We start from the raw sequence: 22,168 nt of genomic DNA, 5'->3' as shown, positions 1-22,168 counted from the left end.
GTTTAGTAAATTAATAGGTAGCGTTGGCTTAAATTTAGGAAAATTTTGTTGTTCCTTTCTCTCTTGTTTTTCAGGGAGATAAAGATAATGAAGGGCTTGATTTCCCTTAGAAGCATCAGAGCATAGTTCTTAAGCCTCAAATTATATCAGTTGCCATTAATACATAGTACTTTAATGTTTACTAAATATGTAGTAGAGATATAGCCTTAGAAATGAAGCTACCTGGTTTTGAATCCTAGTTCTGCCAGTTGGGCAAGCTTAACCTCTCTGCCTCAATTTCCACATCTGGAAAATGGGAGTAATAATAATAATAATATTTACCTAATAGAATAATTATGAGGAGAAAAAAATACATACATAAAAAGCCTGGCACATAATAAATTAGTATTATATATATAATTAGCTATTTTAATATAACATTCTGAACAACTTCATGTGTTTGGTGGGCTTGTTTTGGATGAGAAGACTATTTTGTTGAAAAGTTATTTTTATAGTTATATATAGCCTAATTTGGTAGTCTGCGCCCCCACATACACTCCTTCCTTCTCTTTAACAAGTTGAGTCTTTTCCTTGTTTTCTCCCTTCTCCCTCCCTACCTTTTCTTTCTTTCCTCTCCTCCCATTCTCCACCCCTTTTTTTCTTTTCCCTCCAATTCTCTCCCTCCCTCCCAGCCCTCTTCTCTCTCCTCCTGTCTTCTCCCTTACCCGCCCCATTCTCCTGCTACCTCTCCTCTTTTGCCCCACCCTCTCTCCCCTCTTGCTTTTGTCCTCTCCTCCCTTTCTCTCCTCACCCCCTCTTTTCGTTACCACTGTTTAGATTTTACCTTCTGCATCCCCCTTTTCCTGCATTCTCTTTCCTCTCTCTCACCTCCCTTCCCCTTCCCCCACCACCACTTTGTTGTTCAGTCGTCACCCCTCCCTGGAAAGAGGAGAGTGGCTGTAATCTGGATTTGCTGTAACCTTCATGCTCTTCATTCTGTTTTTCTGAAGTATGTATAATGTTACCAGTGAAATTTCTTTCTTTTCTGCCCTATGACTAAGCTCTTCCTCTTTTTTTTTTTATAACTGAGATCCACTATATGTACTCTGCAGGTTGAAATTCTACATATAAAAGGAACTCTTCCCTCATTGTATTCTTCATGGACTCTTGGGTACCTCTATTAGGCTTTTTGAGAAAGTTTCATTCCAAGTTATTAAAAACTAGTGGGTGAGGGGCAGTGCAGTCTGAAGTTGCAAGGAAAAAGTATGTGAAGGTGAGATAATTCTTAAAAAAGTTATGTAAAGCTAGTAAGATTGTAGTTCCCTAGAAAGAATAGAACACACCTTCCAAAAGTGCCTATTTTATACCAGAAAGGTTAAGAGAGAAGGTAAACGAGAGAATACTTATAAAAGTTGTTTGGAAAGGATAGCACTATAAAAATAAAAGGAAATGTGTGGGGCCGCCCGGTGGCACAGCAGTTAAGTGCTCTCGCTCCGCTGCGGCGGCCCGGGGTTCACAGGTTCGGATCCCGGGCGCACACCAATGCACCGCTTGTTAAACCATGCTGTGGCAGCGTCCCATATAAAGTAGAGGAAGATGGGCACGGATGTTAGCCCAGGGCCAGTCTTCCTCAAGAAAAAAGGGGAGCATTGGCATCGGATGTTAGCTCAGGGCTAGTCCTCCTCGCAAACAAAAAATAAATAAAAATAAAAGGAAATGTAGAATAAGACAAAAAATTTTTTTCTTTGGCTAAAGATACATGTATAGCTTTTCTCTGACTTTGCTCTCAAGTCCCCACAGACATGACTTAACACATTACACAAGAGGCTTTTAACCCTAACAAAGCAAGTTACAAATTTCTAACGTCTTCCTTTTACTGCTTTTTTCTCTTGAATTTTTCTCAATTTTTCCTATTGCTTTTCAAAATTTTGCCTTTTATATCTTTCATTGATTTTATATGCAAAGTTTAGTTTGATTTTCCTCTAGGTCAGTGTTTCTAAACTTGCACAATCATAAGATCACCTGGAATATTTGTCAAGTAAATATACTGATTCAAAACCCCGTTGTAAGCATATTAAGTAAGAATCACTAGGAGAGCCTGGAAATCTGTGTTTTAAAAAGCTCCCCAGGTGACTGTTATGATCACCAGGCACGCTTGAGAAACACAGCTGAAGGTAAAGAGTAATCAGTACACTTTACAAGATAAGCTTTTATATCTTATAACAGGTGAATTATGTGAATTTCTTTTCATAGTAATACAATCACTATTAGTTTGAGTGTTTAGTTTAGATGAAGTATTCAAAGTGTAATTCAAATTGTTTTCAACTTTAGCTTGCTAAGTAATCCTGGATTAATACATCATTTCTGTGACCCATTTAGGTCCTGCTCAGGTTCCAATGATGTCCCCAAATGGTTCTGTGCCTCCTATTTATGTGCCTCCTGGATATGCCCCACAGGTATGTTTTTATGTTATTTTCCGTTTTATATCTGTATATAGTGATCATAATGTTATTTAACTTTTAATTCAGATAAAAAATACCACTTAACTGCTGAAGCTTACCCAGTACAGTATATCTTTGTTAAATCTATTTCAAGTATTTTATGTTTGGAAAGGAGGAAAAATTAAATTGGCAGCGTTCATCATTTGGCCTTGTCTTTGGGTACTGAATTATAATGAAGAATTAATTCTAGTGTTTTACATCTCTGAATATGTGGATAATATAAATAATATCTTAAGGTGTAAAGGTGCCTACACTAACTTTTTTTTTTTTATTAATCATTTGCTTAGAAGTAACCCAAAACAGTGCTGCCAATCTTATTCATACAATGGCTCACAGACTCCCATAATAGTTGTATGGCACACTGTGGTAAATAGAAAAGAATTTAGACCTGTAGACCTGCAACCTTAAGGGCTAAGGGGAACAATGTCACCACACACCTGGAAGGAACCTTTTCCTGCATACCTGTTGGGGAACTCTGACTTAAAGAATAAAGTTTAACTAACTTATTTGCATAGGCAAACTGAATTAAACTGTAAGATCTGTAGATGTTTTATATCTTCTGCTACTGAGATTCTATATAGTCTGCACTCATTGCCTCAAATCCTTTTTGGAAATATCTAGTTTCTTTTCTTAGCATTGAATTTACACTTGAAATTTTCTTCAAGCCCTCTCTCTTACTTCCTCCCTGATTATTCCAGAATATTGGTAGGATATTGTGGTAGATACACTGTCCATTCTCTGAAGCCCACCACTGGATGAATGACAGCAAAAGAAGACCGTGCTGGTGAGGAGAATGGAAGTAGTATGAGAATTACTCAGAAAAGCTGAAACCGTATGTTATTTCAAACCGTTGCCGGCTGCACAGCCTTGGACAAATCAACTTCCTTGAGTCTCAATGTCCTCACTGTAAAATGAGATGATAACGTATATGAGATAACATATTTGAAAATATTTTGTAATCTGTTCAGAATAGTCTATTCACTATCTCTACTTTTGTTTAATATACTGACTCCTTGATTTATTGCAGTCTGCATTCTGCCTGTGTTACCCTTCTAAATATGTTCCCTTTTAAATCTTTCTCCTTCTCTGATTGCTGCTTCTCAGACCTTTCTCCACTTACCTAAAGACCATACCTGGTCTTTTCTCTCTACCATAGTTCAGTTCAACAAACATCTGTTGAATGGCACCATGTGCCAAGCTTTCTCTTGGGTGCTAGTGGCATAAAGGTGATGAAGACAAATTATTTTAATGTATTTATAGGGTATCCTGCTGTTCTCTCAGCCAACAGTACCTTTTATTTTGACTTTTATGGCAAATTCCTACCATTCTTATTGCACTCAGCATGACCTTCTAGAAGTAGCTTTCTTTGAACCTTTCCAGGTGCCTCTCATTTTGGGTTCTCATGGCACATTATACATACATCCCTCTTTTAATGAATTTATCACACTGTTAATAAATTTTCTTTCCTGTGAAGATTATGAATTGTTATAGTTCCTGTATTTAACAGTGTTCAACAAATATGTGTCGAGTGCTCATGTATGTCAGGCACTCTTCTAGGTGCTTGGGATATATCCGTGAATAAAAGAAACAAAGACCTCTGTCCCTCTGTAGTTTACATTCTTGTTGAGAGAAGCAAACGATAAGCATAATAAATGGATAAATTATATAATGTATTAGGGGGTGAGTGATATAGGGAAAAAAAGAAAATAGAATTGGTTACATTTTAAAATAGGGTAGACAGAATAGGCCTCATTGAAAGGTGACATTTGAACCAAGTCTTGAAGGACAGTTGGCAGTTAGCCATGCATTTATTTGGGGAAGGAGAATTCTGGGAACAGAAATAGCCAGTGCAAGTGGCCTAAGATGAGAGTGTGCCTGAGAATGGCAAGGAGGCCACTGTGGCTGGATGAGTCTTCAAGGCAGAATAGTAGTAAGTAATGAGGTCAGAGAGGTAACGGGACCAGATCATATAGGACTCTTACTCATCTTTATTTCCTCAATGCTGACAACAATGCCTGTCATATAGTAAGGACTCCATATATATTTGTAAATCAATCAAATAATCATCCAAGTTGAGATTCTATATCTTTAGGCCAAGAACCAATAAAATAATCTTCCTACACAGTCATGCATCGCTTGATGATGGGGATACATTCTGAGAAATGCATTGTTAGATGATTTCACTGTTGTGCAAACATCATAGAGTGTACTTACACAAACCTAGATGGCATAGCCAACTATGCACGTAGGGTGTATGGTACTAATCTTGTGGGACTACTGTTGTTTATGGGGTCGTCATTGACCAAAACATCATTATGCAGTGCATGACAGTAGTATATTTCTTTTTATCCTTTTTTCTAATTATAAAATTAGATAATTTTAGACATAACCTTAATGAGCTTTATTATTGCAGTTTAACAGATAATAAAGGGAAGTTTGTGAGAGATTGACGTGCTGTTTAGAGGCAGAAATATGTGACAACTGAACTAAGATATCAAATGGGGAAACAAACAAAAACTGTAAAACTCAAAACGCAAAGCAAATGATGACACAGAAAGCAAATGGTAACAGGAGTAGAAGGAACTTAATTTACTGGCAAATAACACTTACAGTCCCTAAGAACATTGCAGCACAGAATAACACTTTATATCTTAGTGATGAAGTTAATGACTCCTCAAGAAAAAGTTCTTGACTACCAGAATGGGACTCCTGAAAAGCAACATCAAAATTTCTCTGCATCTGTCTTTCTTATAATGGCTTCCCTGTTTTTCATGGAATGTGGGTTGTTATGGTGATGAGAGGGTACCTAACAGGAAGAGTATTATAGATCTCATAATGTGGGGAAAGGGCCTATATCATCTTCAGGAAAAGTTTCTGATTACTCATTTGAGCTGGACTTGGTGTTTCACTTTTCCTTTATGTCAACACGCAGCAGTGAGGTCAGTAAATTTTTCAAAGATTCTACAAACCAGTCTGATTTCAGTCTTCTCTGTCTATTCTGGGGAGAATAGACAAAAAAGATAAAAAGCCGTGTAAGATACTAGAAGATAGTGGGACTTAGGGGTTTAGATAAGGATGAAGAATTATGGTAAGAGCTAGAGAGAAAGGTTGTGGTCACTTATGTGTAGTTAGATATATGAAATAAATATCTGTTGAATGAATGGTCAGAAATACCTATATTAATGTTTAATAGCTTAAAGTTGGGGTAGGTCTGGGTTCAGGGTGAGGCCATAGAAGTAGGTTGGTAAAAGTAGAAGGGAAGCAAAGGTTGTAGGAACTATGGAAGTCACAGAACTCTCGTAGGTTGGTGGTGTTAAGAGGGGGGGAAATAAATATGACATTGTGGTAGAACTAATAGAATACATTTTTTTCTGGTCATATCATTCAGTAACTATTTTTGGGGGCATATGCTAGCTGTACTGTTCCAGGTATTGGGAAGAAAATGATAAACAACAGATTTGTCATGGAATGTATACTCTGATGGAGAAGCCATACGATACAGTCATGTGTCACTTAATGATGGGAACACGTTCTGAAAAATGCATCATTAGGCAATTTCTTCATGTGCGAACATCATAGAGTGTACTTATACAAACCTAGCTGGTATAGCCTACTACACACCTAGACTGTATGGTACTAACCTTACGGGACCACCATTGTATTTGCAGTCCGGCGTTGACCAAAACGTTGTTATGCAGTGCATGACTGTATAAAATGTCAGATAGTAAACACAGCCCTTTTTCTCTGAAGCCCCTCTCAATTATGTCTATGTTCAATAAAGGAAATAAAACAGAGCTTTGCCTAATTAGGAACTGCGTGGCATATGTGGTTAGGTGGTCAGACTGTGCTGATAGCCCTATTATATTTCCTCATCTTAATCTTTGTTTTAATTTTTATTAACATAGACTAATTTGGGTTATATTTTATCTTTTTTCCTTTTCACAACTTGTTGATTTTATTTTAATCATCACCATCGATGTACCATATTGGTGTAAAAATTGATGTCTACATGGTTGGCCATTTCTCAGCAGCTGGACTTAACGCAGATAGTTTTGAGGTCTCCAGCCTCACCTTAAAGTTACTGGCTGCTCATATGGTTACTTGAAGTGGTGGAGTTCTCCATGCTCTCTTGGTCCTGGTCTCGCTCTTTTTTTTTTTTTTTTTTTTTTGTCTACATCTTAGCTTTTTTAAAAAAATTGTGATAAAATACACATAAAAAATTTACCATCATAACCATTTTAAATACACAGTTCAGTGGCATTAAGTACATTCACACTGTAGCACTGTCATCATCACCATCCATCCACAGAACTCTCTTCATCTTGCAGAACTGAAACTCTGTACCTATTAAACAATAACTACCCATTCTCCTTCCCCTCCAGCTTATCTTTGTATTTTAAATGTTCTTTTTCAGCAGAAAAGTAGTTTTCTTAAGTAATTTGGCCGTTTCTTTTTTTAACTGGTGAGATCTCACTTATGAGATAAAAAAAGACACTAGAAGACAGGTACCTGTGGATTCTGTGCCCACAAAGTAGATAAGAACATGGAATTGAAGCCAAATTGTCTGAGTGCAATACTAGCTCCTCCACTTACTACTTGTGTGACCTTAGTAAGTTATTTAACATCTCTATGCCTCAGTTTCCCCATCTGAAAAATGGCGATACTAATAGTACCTATTTCTAGCATTATTGTGAGGATTAAATAGTTAACACATGTCCCTTGAAGAATTTACGGTTAAGTTATAGAGTAAGACATACGCATTTGGAAAATTAATAAAGACTACAGTGTTATAAATACCAAACAGGTAATACAGGATAAATGCAATAGAAATGACAAGAGGGAGAGATCGTTGAGATCGTGGTGCCCAGGAAAGGGTTCATGGAGAGCAATCTAAAGAAATCTTCCACAGACTTCTAGCCCCATATCTCTGCCAACATGTTAGAGTTACTGCTCTGCCTTCTCATCTCAACCCACACACTCTTCTTTTTCATCTAGAACAAAGACAAACTTTCCTGCTTCTGTCTAGACCCAGTGCCCCCACTGAAGTCCTGGATCCTATCCCCTTTAGCCTGCTCAAGGACATTACTCGTTACATTTTTCCTCCCTCTCTTCTACATCATCAATTTTTTACTCTGATGGATCATTCTTATTAGTATATCGGCGTGTTGTAATTGCTCTCGCTAAAAACAACAACAAATAAAAGTTCTTGATTCCACTACTACCAGCCACTACCCTATTTCCATATTCCCCTCTGCAGGAAAACTTCCCCAAATTGTGCTATTAGCTCTCTAATTCTCCTCCCCATTTTCTCCCTTAAACCCACTCCAGTCAGTATTTGCTCCTGTGATTACCCTAAAACTGCTCTCATGAAGGTCACAGTGACTTTCACATTGCTGAATCCAGTGGTCACTTCTTAGTCTTCGTCTTACTTGACTGGTCAGCAGCGTTTGACAAAGTTGATCCTTCCTCCTTGATACACTTTACCAAACTCTCAGGCTCCATACACTCTTAGTTTTCTTCCTACCTCACTTGGTTGTCCTTTCTCAATCTTTCCAGAACTACAGACTAGTATATCTAACTGCCTACTCGACATTTCCACTTAGATGTCTCATATACTGACCAAACTCATGTGTCCAAAAGCTAAAACTCCAAATTTTTCCCCCCAAAATAACTTGTTCTGCCCTACAGCCTTTCTCATCACTGTTGATGGAACACCATCCTTCCATAACGTCTTTTTCTCGCCTCTCGTGGAATCATCAGCTAATCTTGTTGTTCTACCTTTAAATATATGCAGAATGTGGACCACTTCTCAGCAGCTCCACTGCTACCACCCCGGTCCAAGCCATCACCGTTTCTACCTGGATTACTGCAATAACTTCCTGAACAAGTTCCCTGTTTTTCCCTTGCCCTACAATCTGTTCTCAGCTCAGCAGCCAGAGTAATCCTATTAAATATAGGGTTATATCAGGATTTCTCCTCTGTGTTGTAGGGTATTTAGCAGCATCCTTGACATCTCTACCCACTAGATACCAGTTGTACCCTCCCACCCTGAGTTGTGACAACCAAAAATGTCTCCAGATACTGCCAAATGTCCTCTAGGGGACAAAATCACTCCTGGCTGGGAACCACTGGCTTATATCACTCTTCTGCCCAAAACTCTGTAATGGTTCCCCATTTCACTGAGAGTGAATGCTGAAGTGCAAGTCCTTAATAGCCTATCTGGCCCTACCTGACCTGGCCACCCCCTTTATCTCTTTGACCTCATCTGCTTCTGTTGTTCCTCCTCCTTTATACTGGTTCAGTCACACTGTCTTCCTTCTAGCCACTTCTACCTTAGGGGCTTTGTTCTAACTGTTCCTTTGCCCAGAACATTCTTCCAGATTTGTGCATGGCTAATTCTTTTATTTCCTTCAAGTCTCTGCTCAAATTTCATTTTGCCAATGAGGGCTGTCCTGATCACTCTATTTTATATTGCAAGCTGTCCCCCTCCCACAATACTTCTAATCCCCTTTACCTGCTCTGTTTTTTCCCATGTAGTATTTGTCACTTTGTAACGTGCTAAATAATTTACTTTTGTTGTTGTGTTTATCTGCCCGTTAGTACGTATGCCCCCACAGAGACGCACTCCTACGTTTTTTCTCTCCTGAATTACCAATGTCTTTGTTTTGTTTAGAAACAAATATTTTTTAAGTAAGTGGTGAACATAAAGCTAAATTTAGGAGGATAGATAGGATTTGCATGATTATAGATTAAGGGGAAGCAAAGTGAAGAAGAAAGGTGGCATAAACAAAAGTACAAGATACAGTATGGAAATAGGTTTTTTAGTATACCAGCCTGGCTGGAGTTAAGGGTTCAGAATTTGGTGTAGAAAAAAGATACAGCAAGGAAGGTGGGCTGGAACCAGGTTCCAGTTTGAATGCTACGTCGAAGAGTGTGGACTATAATCCTATCAGAAATGGAGGATCATTTAAGATTTTTGAGTCGGAGAGTTGATAAAAGTGAGTTGTATATTGTGGCAGGCACTGTGGTTTGGCTCACTTAAAAGCCATTCTTAAATTCCTTCTAATATCCCTTCCTATAAGTTAGAGGCTGAAAAGCTATAAACAGTTTCCAGATTCTCTTCAGTTGGAGTTCCAGATAGGATTTTGTTTCCACTAATCATATGCACTTGTCTGAGACTTGAATTCAGAACTGAGTTAAATAGGGAGAAAGGCGGGATATGAGGCATCCATTTTGCTAGAAGCAAGGCTTTTTAGTTCTCCAGCTAGCATATAAAAAACAGTGAATTCATTTGGTCTTCTAGTCCCATATTATAGACAAGTCATCTCACACTCCAACAGGTAAGGATAGTTTAGTAGGCTGTTTAGTAGCAACTATATTCTTTCTAAAGCAGTAATCATTTATTTGTAATTTAGGCTTATCTGTACCCAAATAAGTGTGTTTTCTAATATACCTACCAAGCACGTATATGTTCGTATACAAAATTTGCTATTCTTAAGCGTTGCAAAGCTTGTCCTTCCTGAAAATAGCAGGATTTGCCTTTTGGTTAGCACTTTACATTTTAATCATTTTCTGTTTCCTTAGGAAAGGTATTATTAGCCATTTGTTATACCTCATTAATAATCATTTAAGTCTAAAAGGGTAAGGGCCCTGTTTTAGTAGAGGGTTCCTAATTTTGAGATAAAATTCTGTATCCTTTTAGGCTTTCCTGTATGTCCTTGCAGCTCCAGTGAGGTTCAAAGGGAATAAATCTGTCATTTTTAAAAATCCTTTCCCATAGTGTGACCCCTATTAAAAAATATGTAATTTCTAAGACTCAAAGACAGAGATGCTTTTCTTAACTGAGAGTTAATATATTATTAGGTGTTTGTCTCTGTTGAAATAATCTTCAGCTGTTAAATTTGTCATCCTGGTCGTGGTCATAAGAATTTTGTACCTAAATTCAATATATGGTTGATCTTAGGAATCTGTATCCAGTGTTTTCCCCCATTTCTATTTCACAACTTGTGTTCTTTTCACAACTTGTTTCCTTCCCATCCCCACCATAATATGGAAGAGGAAATTAATTCCTGACTCTGTTACGTCCACCAAAAATTCCCTTGAGTCTCCCTTCGTTTTTACTGCATCACTAAATGCACGTAACAGAAAAATAAATTCCTCATATCATAGCTCATTGTTTATATTATTATTTAGCTAATCTCATCAGTGTTTTAAGATTTATATTGCTTTGTATAACAAAAAGTACTTCTTCATGTTGTTCAATGCTAATTCAGGTATACTTAATATATTTAATAAAATCTTTATGTTGATTCTGTAAAATTTCTTAATTAACTTCTAATGGTGTAAAAATTCTTACTCTAATCTAACATATTTCAAAAGAATTGTTTACATCCTATGGAAGAAACTCTTAACTAATGTTCATTTTGTAGGTTATTGAGGACAATGGTGTTCGAAGAGTTGTTGTGGTTCCTCAGGCACCAGAGTTTCATCCTGGTGGTCACACGGTCATACACCGTTCTCCACATCCTCCTCTCCCGGGTTTCATTCCTGTCCCAACCATGATGCCCCCTCCACCTCGCCACATGTACTCACCGGTGACTGGAGCGGGAGACATGACAACACAGTATATGCCACAGTATCAGTCTTCACAAGTATATGGAGATGTAGGTAAGACATCTAAAAATATTTCTGTTTTATGGAGTTGGCTATTCTTTGCTTGGATATAATAGATGCTCTCATCATATTATGTAAAAGAAACAATAAAACAGTAACAATATCACAATCGTTTTTATTACTCAAGCACTGTGTTGTGTTTCATCCTCATAATCACCCTTCAAGGCAGATGAGTAAACAGAAAATAAAAGACAGAAAGTAACTGATATCATGCAGCAATATTTAGTGGGGACATGTTCAAACAAGAGATCTCCTTGATTTCCCCTGTCCTCTGAGGAAAATTTTCAGCCAGGAACAATCATGCCGTTGTTAAATCCTGAAGGCTGTGATGCCACTAACCAAAGTTGCTAGGTTCTGAAAGGGATTGAAAAAACAGTAAAAAATAATAATCTTCTTCTTTCCTATGTGTTTAAATACCATCTACGTACTAACAGCTCTCAAATTTGTATCTTCAGCCAAAACCTCTTCTCTGAGCCCCAGACTTATATTTCTAACTGCCTTCTTGATAATGCCACTTAAATGTCTCATGAATTTCAGTTATAGCATTTCTAAAACATAAATCTCAATTATAAAACTTGATTTTCTCTGTCATCTTTGTCTTGATAGATATTACCACTGTCCGCTCAGTTTCTTCAGGTGAAAACCAGGTGGTCAGATTTGATTCTTCCTCTTTCAATCCCTGTATCAATTGATATATTTTGTTTTCAGAAGTTTCCCTAATTTATCTACTTTTTCTCCACTGCTGCTCAAATCTAGTCCACCATCAGCTCTTGTCAGGATAACTGCAAAAGCTGCCTTCCAGTTGGTTTTCTGCTGTCATTCTTGCCTCCAGCCATCCAAGCTCAGCTAGAGTAATCATTTTAAAATATAAATCAGGGGGCCGGCCCTGTGGCGTTAGCCGTTAAGTTTGCACACTCTGCTTTGGCGGCCTGGGGGTCACAGGTTCGGATCCCAGACGTGGACCTACATACTGCTTAGCAAGCCATGCTGTGGCAGGCATCCCACATATAAAGTAGAAGAAGATGGGCACGGATGTTAGCCCAGGGCCAATCTTCCTCAGCCAAAAAAAAAAAAAGAGGATTGGCAGCAGATGTTAGCTCAGGGCTAATGTTCCTCACCAAAGAAAATATGTATTTTTATATATATATATAAATCAGGCCATTCTCCTATTGAAAATATTTCAGTGACTTTTCGTTGCATTTAGAATAAAATCCTAAACCTTTCCTCTAGACCAATATTTCTCATACTTAGTACTATTGATGTTTGGGGACGGTAAGTTTTTGTTGTGGAGGACAGAACTGTGCATTGTCAGATGTTTAGCAGAATCCCTGCCCTCTACCCACTAGATGCCAGTAGCACACAACTTCAACTCTCCCCGTCATCCCCACCCAACTGAGACAACTAAAAATATCTCCATACTTTGCCACCTGACCCTTAGGGGCCAAAATTGGCCCTGGTTGCAAACCACTGCCTTAGACAAGGCCCTTCCCTGTAGCTTCTGACTGCTTTGTCCCGCTTGTCCCCACCCCACCTCCCTTCAGTTTTTCAAAACCTCAGAGCTCGCTCTTGCCTCACTGCCTCTGCCCGTGGTGTTCTCTCTGCCACAAATGTTCTTCCCCCTTTTCCGTGGCAGGCTCCTTTAGATTTCAGCTTTTAGAGAAAACTTCCGTGACCTTACCTTACCAGTCTCTTGCACTGAAACCTTTTTGTTTCTTTCACAAAACTTAACACAATTTGATTTTTTTGTGTTTATTTGTATGTCTTTTTTTTTTTTTAATTTTATTTATTTTTTTTCCCCCAAAGCCCCAGTAGATAGTTGTATGTCACAGCTGCACATCCCTCTAGCTGCTGCATGTGGGACGTGGTCCCAGCATGGCCAGAGAAGCGGTGCATCGGTACGCGCCCAGGATCCGAACCCGGGCCGCCAGCAGCAGGGCACGCGCACCCAGCCACTAAGCCACGGGGGCCAGCCCTGTATGTCTTTCTTATTTGACTGTAAAACCTCCAGGAACTGAATCTGTTTTATTCATTACTGTTTCCCTTGTACTTAGCAGGACCTGTCATTTATACTTAGTAAATTTGTAGAAGTAACTCTAAATACAAAATTTAAATTACGCAGCACAGCCTGTAAGTAGTATATATATTATATATACTGTGTCATATATCATATATATTTTTCAAACTTATTTCTGTTGCCCAAGTAATGCATATTGATTCCGTAGGTCTGGGTGGGGTTTGGGTTTCTGCATTTCTAACAAACTCCAGGTGAGGCTCATGCGTGGTCCAATGAACACACTTTTGAGTAGCAAGAGTTTATACTACAAATCAGTCTCTTCCTTTTTTTTTTTTTTTGCTGCTAATTATAACAGTTTTTAAAAATGTGTTTGAGAAAATTATAAGAGAAAATTAGATGTTATAGTTACTACTGTTTTGCGTTATTAAAACCTAGTGTTATTCATGCATTAGGGAATGATTCACAATATGTTAGGGAAAGTGAAGCCTACATATCTACAAAGGGTACAAATCTAAAAACTAGCTACCCAGTGATGGAACACAAGAGTCATGTTGTATTTGAGGTTATAAGCCAAGGAATCTACCACTGGATCCTAAAAACTGACAGTAATTTTATAACCAGTAGCTGCTTCCATGACCCCTTTTCCTTGCACATTTTGTATGGATTCTCAAAGTGGGACCTAATCCAACGTTTCACTGTCAACAGCTAACATTATTGAGCCTGAACTTTGCTAGACACTATCCTCATACCTGTATTATCTCACTTAATCCTTAACAAAATCCTACAAAATACGGATGAAGAAACTGAGGCTAAGAAATGTTAAGTAATTTCTGAGGGTCACTTGGATCTATTTGATAATAAAGTTCCTACTCTTTCTACTACAGCGTATTCTTTATTTTTCCCCCATAGTTGCTTTATTATTTTATTTGTCTTGAGTAATAAATGAAATATAAAAACGTTTGGATAACTATGTTTAAAAAGCATAAACTAATTACAGTTCCTGTGTTTTTTTCTTTTTTAATGAGGTATAATTCACATAACAAAATTCACCATTTTAAAGTGTATAATTTTTTAGTATATTTTGGTTTTTAGTATATTCAATAGATACTATATTCACTGTAAATAATTCCAGAACATTTCTGTCATCCCAGAAAGAAGCTCTGTGCCTATTAACAGTCAATCCCAATTCCTCTTTCCCTCGTCTCCTAATCTACTTTCTATTTCTATGGATTTGGCTGTTGTAAACATTTCATGTAAATGTACATACAATGTGTATATTTGATATAGATGTTCATATAATATGTGGCCTTTTGTGTCTAGCTTTTTTCACTTAGCATATTATTTTCAAGGCTTATTTCAAAGTTGTAGCATGATCAGTATCTTCATTCCTTTTTATGGCTGAAGACTATTACATTATGTGGATATAATTTTGTGCATTCATTAATTGATGGACAATTTGTGTTTTTTCCACTTTTTGTTTATTATGAATAACAATGCTTGATATTGTGTATGGTTTTTGTGTAGACATATGTTTCCCTTCTAGATGTATACCCAGGAGTAGAATTGCTAGCTCATGTGGTAGTTCTTTGTTTAACTTTTTGAGGAACTGCAAAACTGTTTTCCGTAGTAACTGCATTATTTTATATTCCCACCAGCAATGTATGAGGGTTCTAATTTCTCCATATTCTTGCCAAATTTATTATTGTCTGTCTTGATTCTAGCCATCCTGGTGAGTGTGAAGTTTTATCTCATTATGGTTTTGATTTCTTGTCCCTAATACCTGCTGATGTTGAGCATCTTTTTATTTGCCTATTGGCCATTTGTATGTCTGTTTTGGAGAGATACTATTCAAATCTTTCACCCATTTTTTAATTGGGTTATTTTTGTCTTTTTATTGTTGAGTTGTAAGTTTATATATACTCTGGATACAAGTCCCTTATCAGATATATGATTTGCAGATATTTTCTCCCATGTTGTCTTTTTACTTTCTTGATGATATCCTTTGATGCAAAAAAGAAAAATTTTGATGAAGTCCAATTTATTTTTTCTTTGATTGTTTGTGTTTTTGGTGTCATATCTAAGAAACTTTTATCTAATCCAAGGTCATGCAGATTTACACCTATGTTTCCTTCTATGAGTTTTATAGTTTTAGCCCCTACATTTAGCTCTTTGACTCATTTTGAGTTAATTTTTGTATATGGTGTGAGGAAGGCGTCCAAACTCACTCTTTTACATGTAGATATCCAAATTTCTGTTTTTTATTCTAATGTTATTGTACATATCCTTATAATACTCATTTCAAGAATATTATACTGATTTTCTTAAAGCACTGATATATTGAAACTTTACTGAGATTTTTGAGGCTTTTATTTTGAAAAATACTTCTCTCATTACAGGTTTTAAATTTAAAAATAAAGTCTGAAGACAGTTGATTTAACAATATTTATTGAGTGTATTGATTTTAGTGTATTGCTGTGTGACTTTTATTAGAATGAGTACGTTCTAAATCACAACCTTGAGTTTATATACATATATGTCTATGTATAATTATAATGAAGTCACAAAGCTTCTGTCAGTTGGCTGAGACACAGAAATAGCTTTGGTTTGCAAAATTGTTTTTTAAAATATTTTGTAAGTTTTATATAATATAATGATATATTTCCTATTTTTTTCTCATGCCATAAATGTATTTGGAGAAAGTGATCTTTTTGAAATGTTTTTTATTTTTTATTTCTTCCTAGATGCTCACTCTACACATGGAAGGTCCAACTTTAGAGATGAGAGATCTAGTAAAACATATGAACGTTTGCAGAAAAAATTAAAGGATCGCCAAGGAACACAGAAAGATAAAATGAGCAGTCCACCGTCATCACCCCAGAAATGCCCTTCTCCCATAAATGAACATAATGGACTTATAAAAGGGCAGAATGCTAGTGGTGTAAACACAGGATCAGTGAGCAAGAAGTCAGGGAGAGGGAAAGGAGGTGCACAAATTGATACAGAGCTAGAAGGTAACTATTAAATACTCAACTATTCATGTTGGTACTTTTCATCTTTATTTGACCTACTAAAAGTAGGTATTCTAGGGGCCGGCCCGGTGGCGCAAGCGGTTAAGTGCGCGCGCTCCGCTGCGGCGGCCCGGGGTTCGCTGGTTCAGATCCCGGGCGCGCACCGACGCACTGCTTGGCAAGCCATGCTGTGGCGGCGTCCCATATAAAGTGGAGGAAGATGGGCACCGATGTTAGCCCAGGGCCGTCTTCCTCAGCAAAAAAAAAAGAGGAGGATTGGCGGATGTTAGCTCAGGGCTGATCTCCTCACAAAAAAAAAAAAAAAAAAAGTAGGTATTCTAACCTTTCAGTCATTTTGTCCTGCTCCAGATAAACTATAGATTAATAGCCTAATACTTCCTAAATTTGAGAAAAAAGTCTTAGAACCTAAATTGTTACTAGAGAACTTCTTTTTACAGTTTGGGAAAGCTCAATTAGTAATTTTATTTATATCATAAATTTTACTAACCTAGAAAAATTTCTGTTTGATAGGAAAACTCAGATAAAGTTCATCCAGATTCTTTTTCTTCTGTTTCTGGGCCTTTGATAAAGCTATGCTGATTTTTATCAAAAATCTATTTCTGCCAGCTTCTTTATATGCAAGTCTCTGATAACAACTAGTTATGTCATTCATCAATCTATAGTGAGCATAGGGTACTCTCTGTTCCTTTCTTCAAAAGTTCTTTTCTCTTAAAATCCCCATGTTTTCCTTGGATCCTTCCTAACTTGTGTCTTCCACCCTATAAACTCTGAGCACTGCTTCCTTTAGTGCTTTTTAAAATTTCCATTCCCCACCAACAAATTTTAATGTTTTAATAGCCTCCTGGCTTGTATATTAACATTTACAAAAATGTTCTCCCATATTTTTGAGACCTCTTGATCATTCTTTTTCAGCATTGATGTTTCAGATATATCAGTGGGGTGGCTATAAGTTATGGTCAAGTCAATTATATTTCTATTTTGGGAACCACAGTTAAGGTATGTCATGAAAAAAATACTTGGTTAACTTGTCATTATGAGGTATGAGATTGGCAGGAGAGAACTTTCCAGAGAGTATTTTTTTACAACTATGCATAAAAAATATACTTTCTATAAGAAAAACTTAGTGACTGGTTCAGATATATATAGTGATATTGTATTTAGTAACCATAGTTAAAATGGAAATGGAAACTGAAGCAGAAGAATCCTTAAGAGCCACGAACTGCTGAATATGAACTAAGGAGTAAAAACTGGAAAATAAAAATCTCAAATACCAACCTAGTTTCAGAAGACGTATTGTGGAGGGAGAGGAATGATTGCATTTAAGTTCATTTTTTTAATATTCAAAATTTTTTTTTAAGAAAAAGATGAAGAAACTAAAGCTTTTGAAGCACTTCTTTCCAACATTGTCAAACCGGTGGTAAGTATCACATATATTTTCTTGACATTATATATTTAGTATATTCATTTAGGATTTTGGTATATTTTTATTCAGGCCTTACTTAAAACTTAACTATATATAAGGAATGTGAGGTCAATAATGGATGAATACAGATCTGACATAAGGAGAGATACATTGATCAATGAAGCAGAATGTTCAATCAAAAATTCATTTTTTAAACAAGGATTTAATATATGCTAAATGACATTGAAAAGCATTGGGACAGGCAAAGATGTAATAAATAATGTGGGTACAACTTATTATCAATTTTTTAAAAACCTATTTATGGGGCCGGCCCAGTGGCGCAGGCAGTTAAGTGCACACACTCCGCTGCAGCAGCCCGGGGTTCGCCGGTTCGGATCCCGGGTGTGCACCGACGCACTGCTTGGCAAGCCATGCTGTGGCGGTGTCCCATATAAAGTGGAGGAAGATGGGCACGGATGTTAGCCAAGGGCCAATCTTCCTCAACAAAAAAAAAGGAGGATTGGCAGATGTTAGCACAGGGCTGATCTTCCTCACAAAAAAAAAAAAACCTATTTATATGATTTCTGTGTAAAATGTATCCTATTGACTCCAGATAAAAAAAGAGTTAAACTGTAGAAGACAGTTAATATTTCCCAACCCTTTATAAATGTAGATATAATAGAAGAAATCAGAAAAAGGTATGGCAGCAAAACTGGCTACCTAAAATTTTCTACATATTTTTAAAATAGCCTTAATAAAGGTTATCATCCTATTAGGAAAAATATTTACATCAGATATGACAAAATATTAATATTAATTAAAATGCTTGTACAAATTGAATTTTTTAAACCCATTAAGACCCCAAAGAATTCTTTACTAGTAATCAAAAGAAATATAAATTAAACTTCTCCAAAAATGTGAGGTCCCATTTCTCAGTAAAAAGCTACACAACAAGAACGTTTGCAGCATTAATATTAACAAAAATAGAACAAAGGAATGCAGAGGTAAATTGGGATATTTTTACTGAACAGAATGATATCTCCATTTAAAAATATGGTTTTGAAGACTGCAAGAACATGCAAAGATCCTTTTGTAGGGAAAAATGCTGGAGGTCAGACTATTTGGACACCATGATTATAGTCTTATGAAGAAAAGACTTTAGAAAAAGTTAGGAAAAGACTAGAAGGAAAAACTGTAATATCGCAGCAGTTATTCAGATTAGTCTTTTTCTTTCTCTGCTTTTTTTTCGAGCTGTAATTCACTGCATTTGAAAAGTAACCTAACAGAAGTGCCGTGATTAAGGTTGAATCCTGAATATTTTGTTATTACTGTGTAAACTCTTATGGTAAAATGTAAGTAATACATAAATATAGAGAGAGTAGAAATAAGTCTTTTACCCATTCCTCCAATTTAATCATACCTAACAGTTTGAGTTTCCTTCTAGTCTTATTTTAGTTCATTGGTATGTGTCTGTTCATCAAAATATAAATTTTTTCTTTTATCTTTTTATGAAAAAGGAATCATGTTATACCCTATTGTTCTGTGACAAGCTTTTTTCACTTACTGTGCTATGCCTTAGCAAAATATGTATTGAGCCCTTACTATATGCCAATAAATAAAAAACAAATATACGAACAAAATCAGATGTGATAGTAAAAAGTGCTATTACAGAAATAGAGTGATCTAATGAGTTACTGAGGAGAGGAGAGTTATGTTAAATAGAGCAATCAGGAAAACCTTCTCTGAGCCTCTGAAGAGTTAGAAAAGTTACAAAAGTTGGAAAGAATGGAAGAGGGAGAGAAGGAATAAGCATGGCTAGTTTGCCAAATGGAAAGAACCATCATCACTGGAGTGTAGTAAAATGGAGGAGAGAGTAGTACAAGATGTGGTGGAAGAAGCAGACAATAGGGCTTTTTCAGCCAGGATAAGGCCATTTATTAAACGTTGATAAATATATCTCTTGGTTTACAAAACAAAAAGCTCTGCCTCTCCCCTGCAAAAAATCCATGGTAAGATATTTTGTGCTAAATTACCCAAAAAATACTTTGCTCTATTTTTTATATGAAAACAGACTAGAAAAGTTGTTGTTACTCTTTAACGCCTTCTCCACAAAGGCTTACCTTTTAATTTTACCCCGTTTTAGGAAGTTTGAGTAAGCCAGTCGCTCTTCTAATATGCTACTCTGGTCCTACATTTTCTAACAATCCTAAATAATAGATTTGAATGTTCTAGTTTTCTTTCATTCTAATTCGTTTTCTCTTAAGAATTGAGTGTATACATGTAAATTAATGTAAACATATACAGATTTATTTTATAATAATAGCTAACACAAGTTTACTAGCGTCAAACTCTGTTCAAAGTGCTTTGAATACATGTATGCATTATTTTCTTTAATTCCTACACCAACCCGCTATCTACTCTTTTCTCTATTTTACAGATGAGAAAACTGCAGCAAGAGTATGTTTAATAAGTAGTATTGAAGCTAGGATTAAAATTCAGTTAGTTTCCTTCAAAGATCTATGTATATCCAGATGTATATCACTAGATTTACTAGAAAAGGAATTTGGTAGCCTTAATAGAGTTGATATTTGACATAATAGCTAATGCTAGCAGCATTTACTTATTGTAGTATATAATATTAAAGGTATAATTTTTCAGTCACACAAAGTAAATCTTGAAACAATTCTTTTAAGAGTTTCTTGCCTAATACTACGGGGAAGATGTAATTTAGTAAAATAATAAGCCCTGTGTCATAAAACATAAAGTAATGCCGATGGTTTTGTTTTGCTTTGTTTTGTTTTTACAGTTTGAGTAACTTTGCCTCTTTTATTAAATTAACTTGTGAGCTGTGAAGTACAGGTCAGAGTTTTTGATGGTTTTTGTGTGTGTGGTTGTTTTTGGAAACTAGTTCATTTAGAGCACCAAATTAAATGTATTTGTTCACTTAATCATTCCATAAATATTTGACCATTTATAAAATGCCAGATGCTGTGCTAGAAGCTGGAGATAGAGTGGAAAGCAAAGGACAGGCATGGCCCCTGCCCTCAGAGCTTGGGTTAGTAGAGTAACCATCATGCAATACGTATAAAATTGTATCTGTGAATTGCCAGAACAAAGAAATACTGTGCTATTAGAATGTGTAATAGGGGAACTAAACCTTGACAGAGATGTCAAAGAAATTTCCCTAAGGAAGGATGATTGAACTGAAATTTAAAGAAAAAGTAATGGTTGGGCACTCTGGATGGGAGGGAGTGTGGGGACAGTTTTGCGAAAAGAGGGAGCAGCATTTGAAAAGCACTGAACATGGCACATTTGAGGAACCAAAAAAAAGAAGAAAAGCGTGCTTCTGTGGCTCAAGTGCAGTGTGTGGGGAAGAACATGGTGTTAGTCTCAGCTTCAGCTGTGCACTCAGGGGTTGAGTGACCTGGAACAAGTCACTCAGCCTTTCTGAATCTGTTTCTTCTTCCATAAAATGGAGTATAATGGTATTGGATATCTTCACATGCTGGAAATAATTAACTGTATTAGCAGTATTTGTCTTATCATTGGGCTTCTTTAAAATTGTTCCCAAGTCTCATTTCTGTCAAAATCTACTGACATCTTTATTTTAATAATGCTTATAATTAGACATGCCTTACTACCTTTTTACTTTCAGAATTATTAACCCTTTCCTTTCCCTTTTTATGATCACTGGAACCAACATCTGACTCCAGGTTTCCTTAGACTCAACCTTTGAGTTATCTTCAGAATAATTTTTTCACTTCCTAATCCTCATAGCCAGACAAGGATCAAGAATTGTCCTTTCAATAGCTTCCTAGGTAGACTTCATTTAACCTGACAGACAGCTTTTCTTTAAGAGTGATTTTGATCACTACCTGACAAAAGACCACAACCTGCCTCAAAAATTAAAATACAGCATATATAACCAACCACTTCTATTTTCATTTTTGCCTACTACCATTTAGTCTTTGTCAATACTCATATTTTTACATAGTCATGTCTCTTTTCAGCTACTGCCTAGAAGTGGATTCAGGATGGAAGCATTGTCTAGTGGGAAAGGAACTGGATTATTCAGGTCCTAGTCACTAGTTGAGGGACCTCAAGCAAGTCACTTAACCTTTCTAAGTATGTTTCTTCTACAAAATGAAGGAAGTTGTATCTGTTTTGCCTACTTTAGAGGGTAATTGTAAGAATCAAATGAGATGAATATAAAAGCAAATTTTTTACTTCTAAAGTAGCATACAAATAGAAGACATATTTCAGATGATTTCCAAATCTGTATTTTCAACCCTCATTATTCACCTCTGCCTCTAGAACCACATCTCCTAAGACATCCTAAAGAATACTCAAGTTTGTATGTTTTGCCAGCAACTGGAACTTCATGCAGAAAATCAAATTCTTAATTTTCTTTCCCAAACTATTTTCTCTTCCCTATTGCTCCTCTAAAATGAAGAAAGAATTGGCTTAGATACCTTTTGTTTTCTGTTTCCTTTCGGTATTTCTATCACTGAACACCTATCGTCTAGGTTTTCCTGAAACACAGTATCATCTTAGATTTCCTCTTTACCTT

At 36.4% G+C, this 22,168-nt stretch overlaps 1 protein-coding gene across 2 annotated transcripts in view; it reads left to right on the top strand.

Annotated features, from left to right (window-relative positions):
* FNDC3A (fibronectin type III domain containing 3A) overlaps nucleotides 1–22,168 on the top strand; it is a 179,991-nt gene that overhangs the window by 108,374 nt on the left and 49,449 nt on the right. For both annotated transcript variants that reach the window (XM_058548159.1, XM_058548160.1), the window contains 4 exons: nucleotides 2,359–2,435; nucleotides 10,910–11,147; nucleotides 15,909–16,178; nucleotides 17,555–17,613. In XM_058548159.1, coding sequence (XP_058404142.1) covers nucleotides 2,359–2,435; nucleotides 10,910–11,147; nucleotides 15,909–16,178; nucleotides 17,555–17,613 — 644 coding nt within the window. The remainder of the gene's footprint in view (nucleotides 1–2,358; nucleotides 2,436–10,909; nucleotides 11,148–15,908; nucleotides 16,179–17,554; nucleotides 17,614–22,168) is intronic.

The sequence above is a fragment of the Diceros bicornis genome, chromosome 9, assembly GCF_020826845.1.
Source record: "Diceros bicornis minor isolate mBicDic1 chromosome 9, mDicBic1.mat.cur, whole genome shotgun sequence".
Taxonomy (NCBI): Eukaryota; Metazoa; Chordata; class Mammalia; order Perissodactyla; family Rhinocerotidae; genus Diceros; species Diceros bicornis.
The sequence above is the reverse complement of the archived record's forward strand: the minus strand, read 5'-3'. Positions and strand labels throughout refer to the sequence as shown.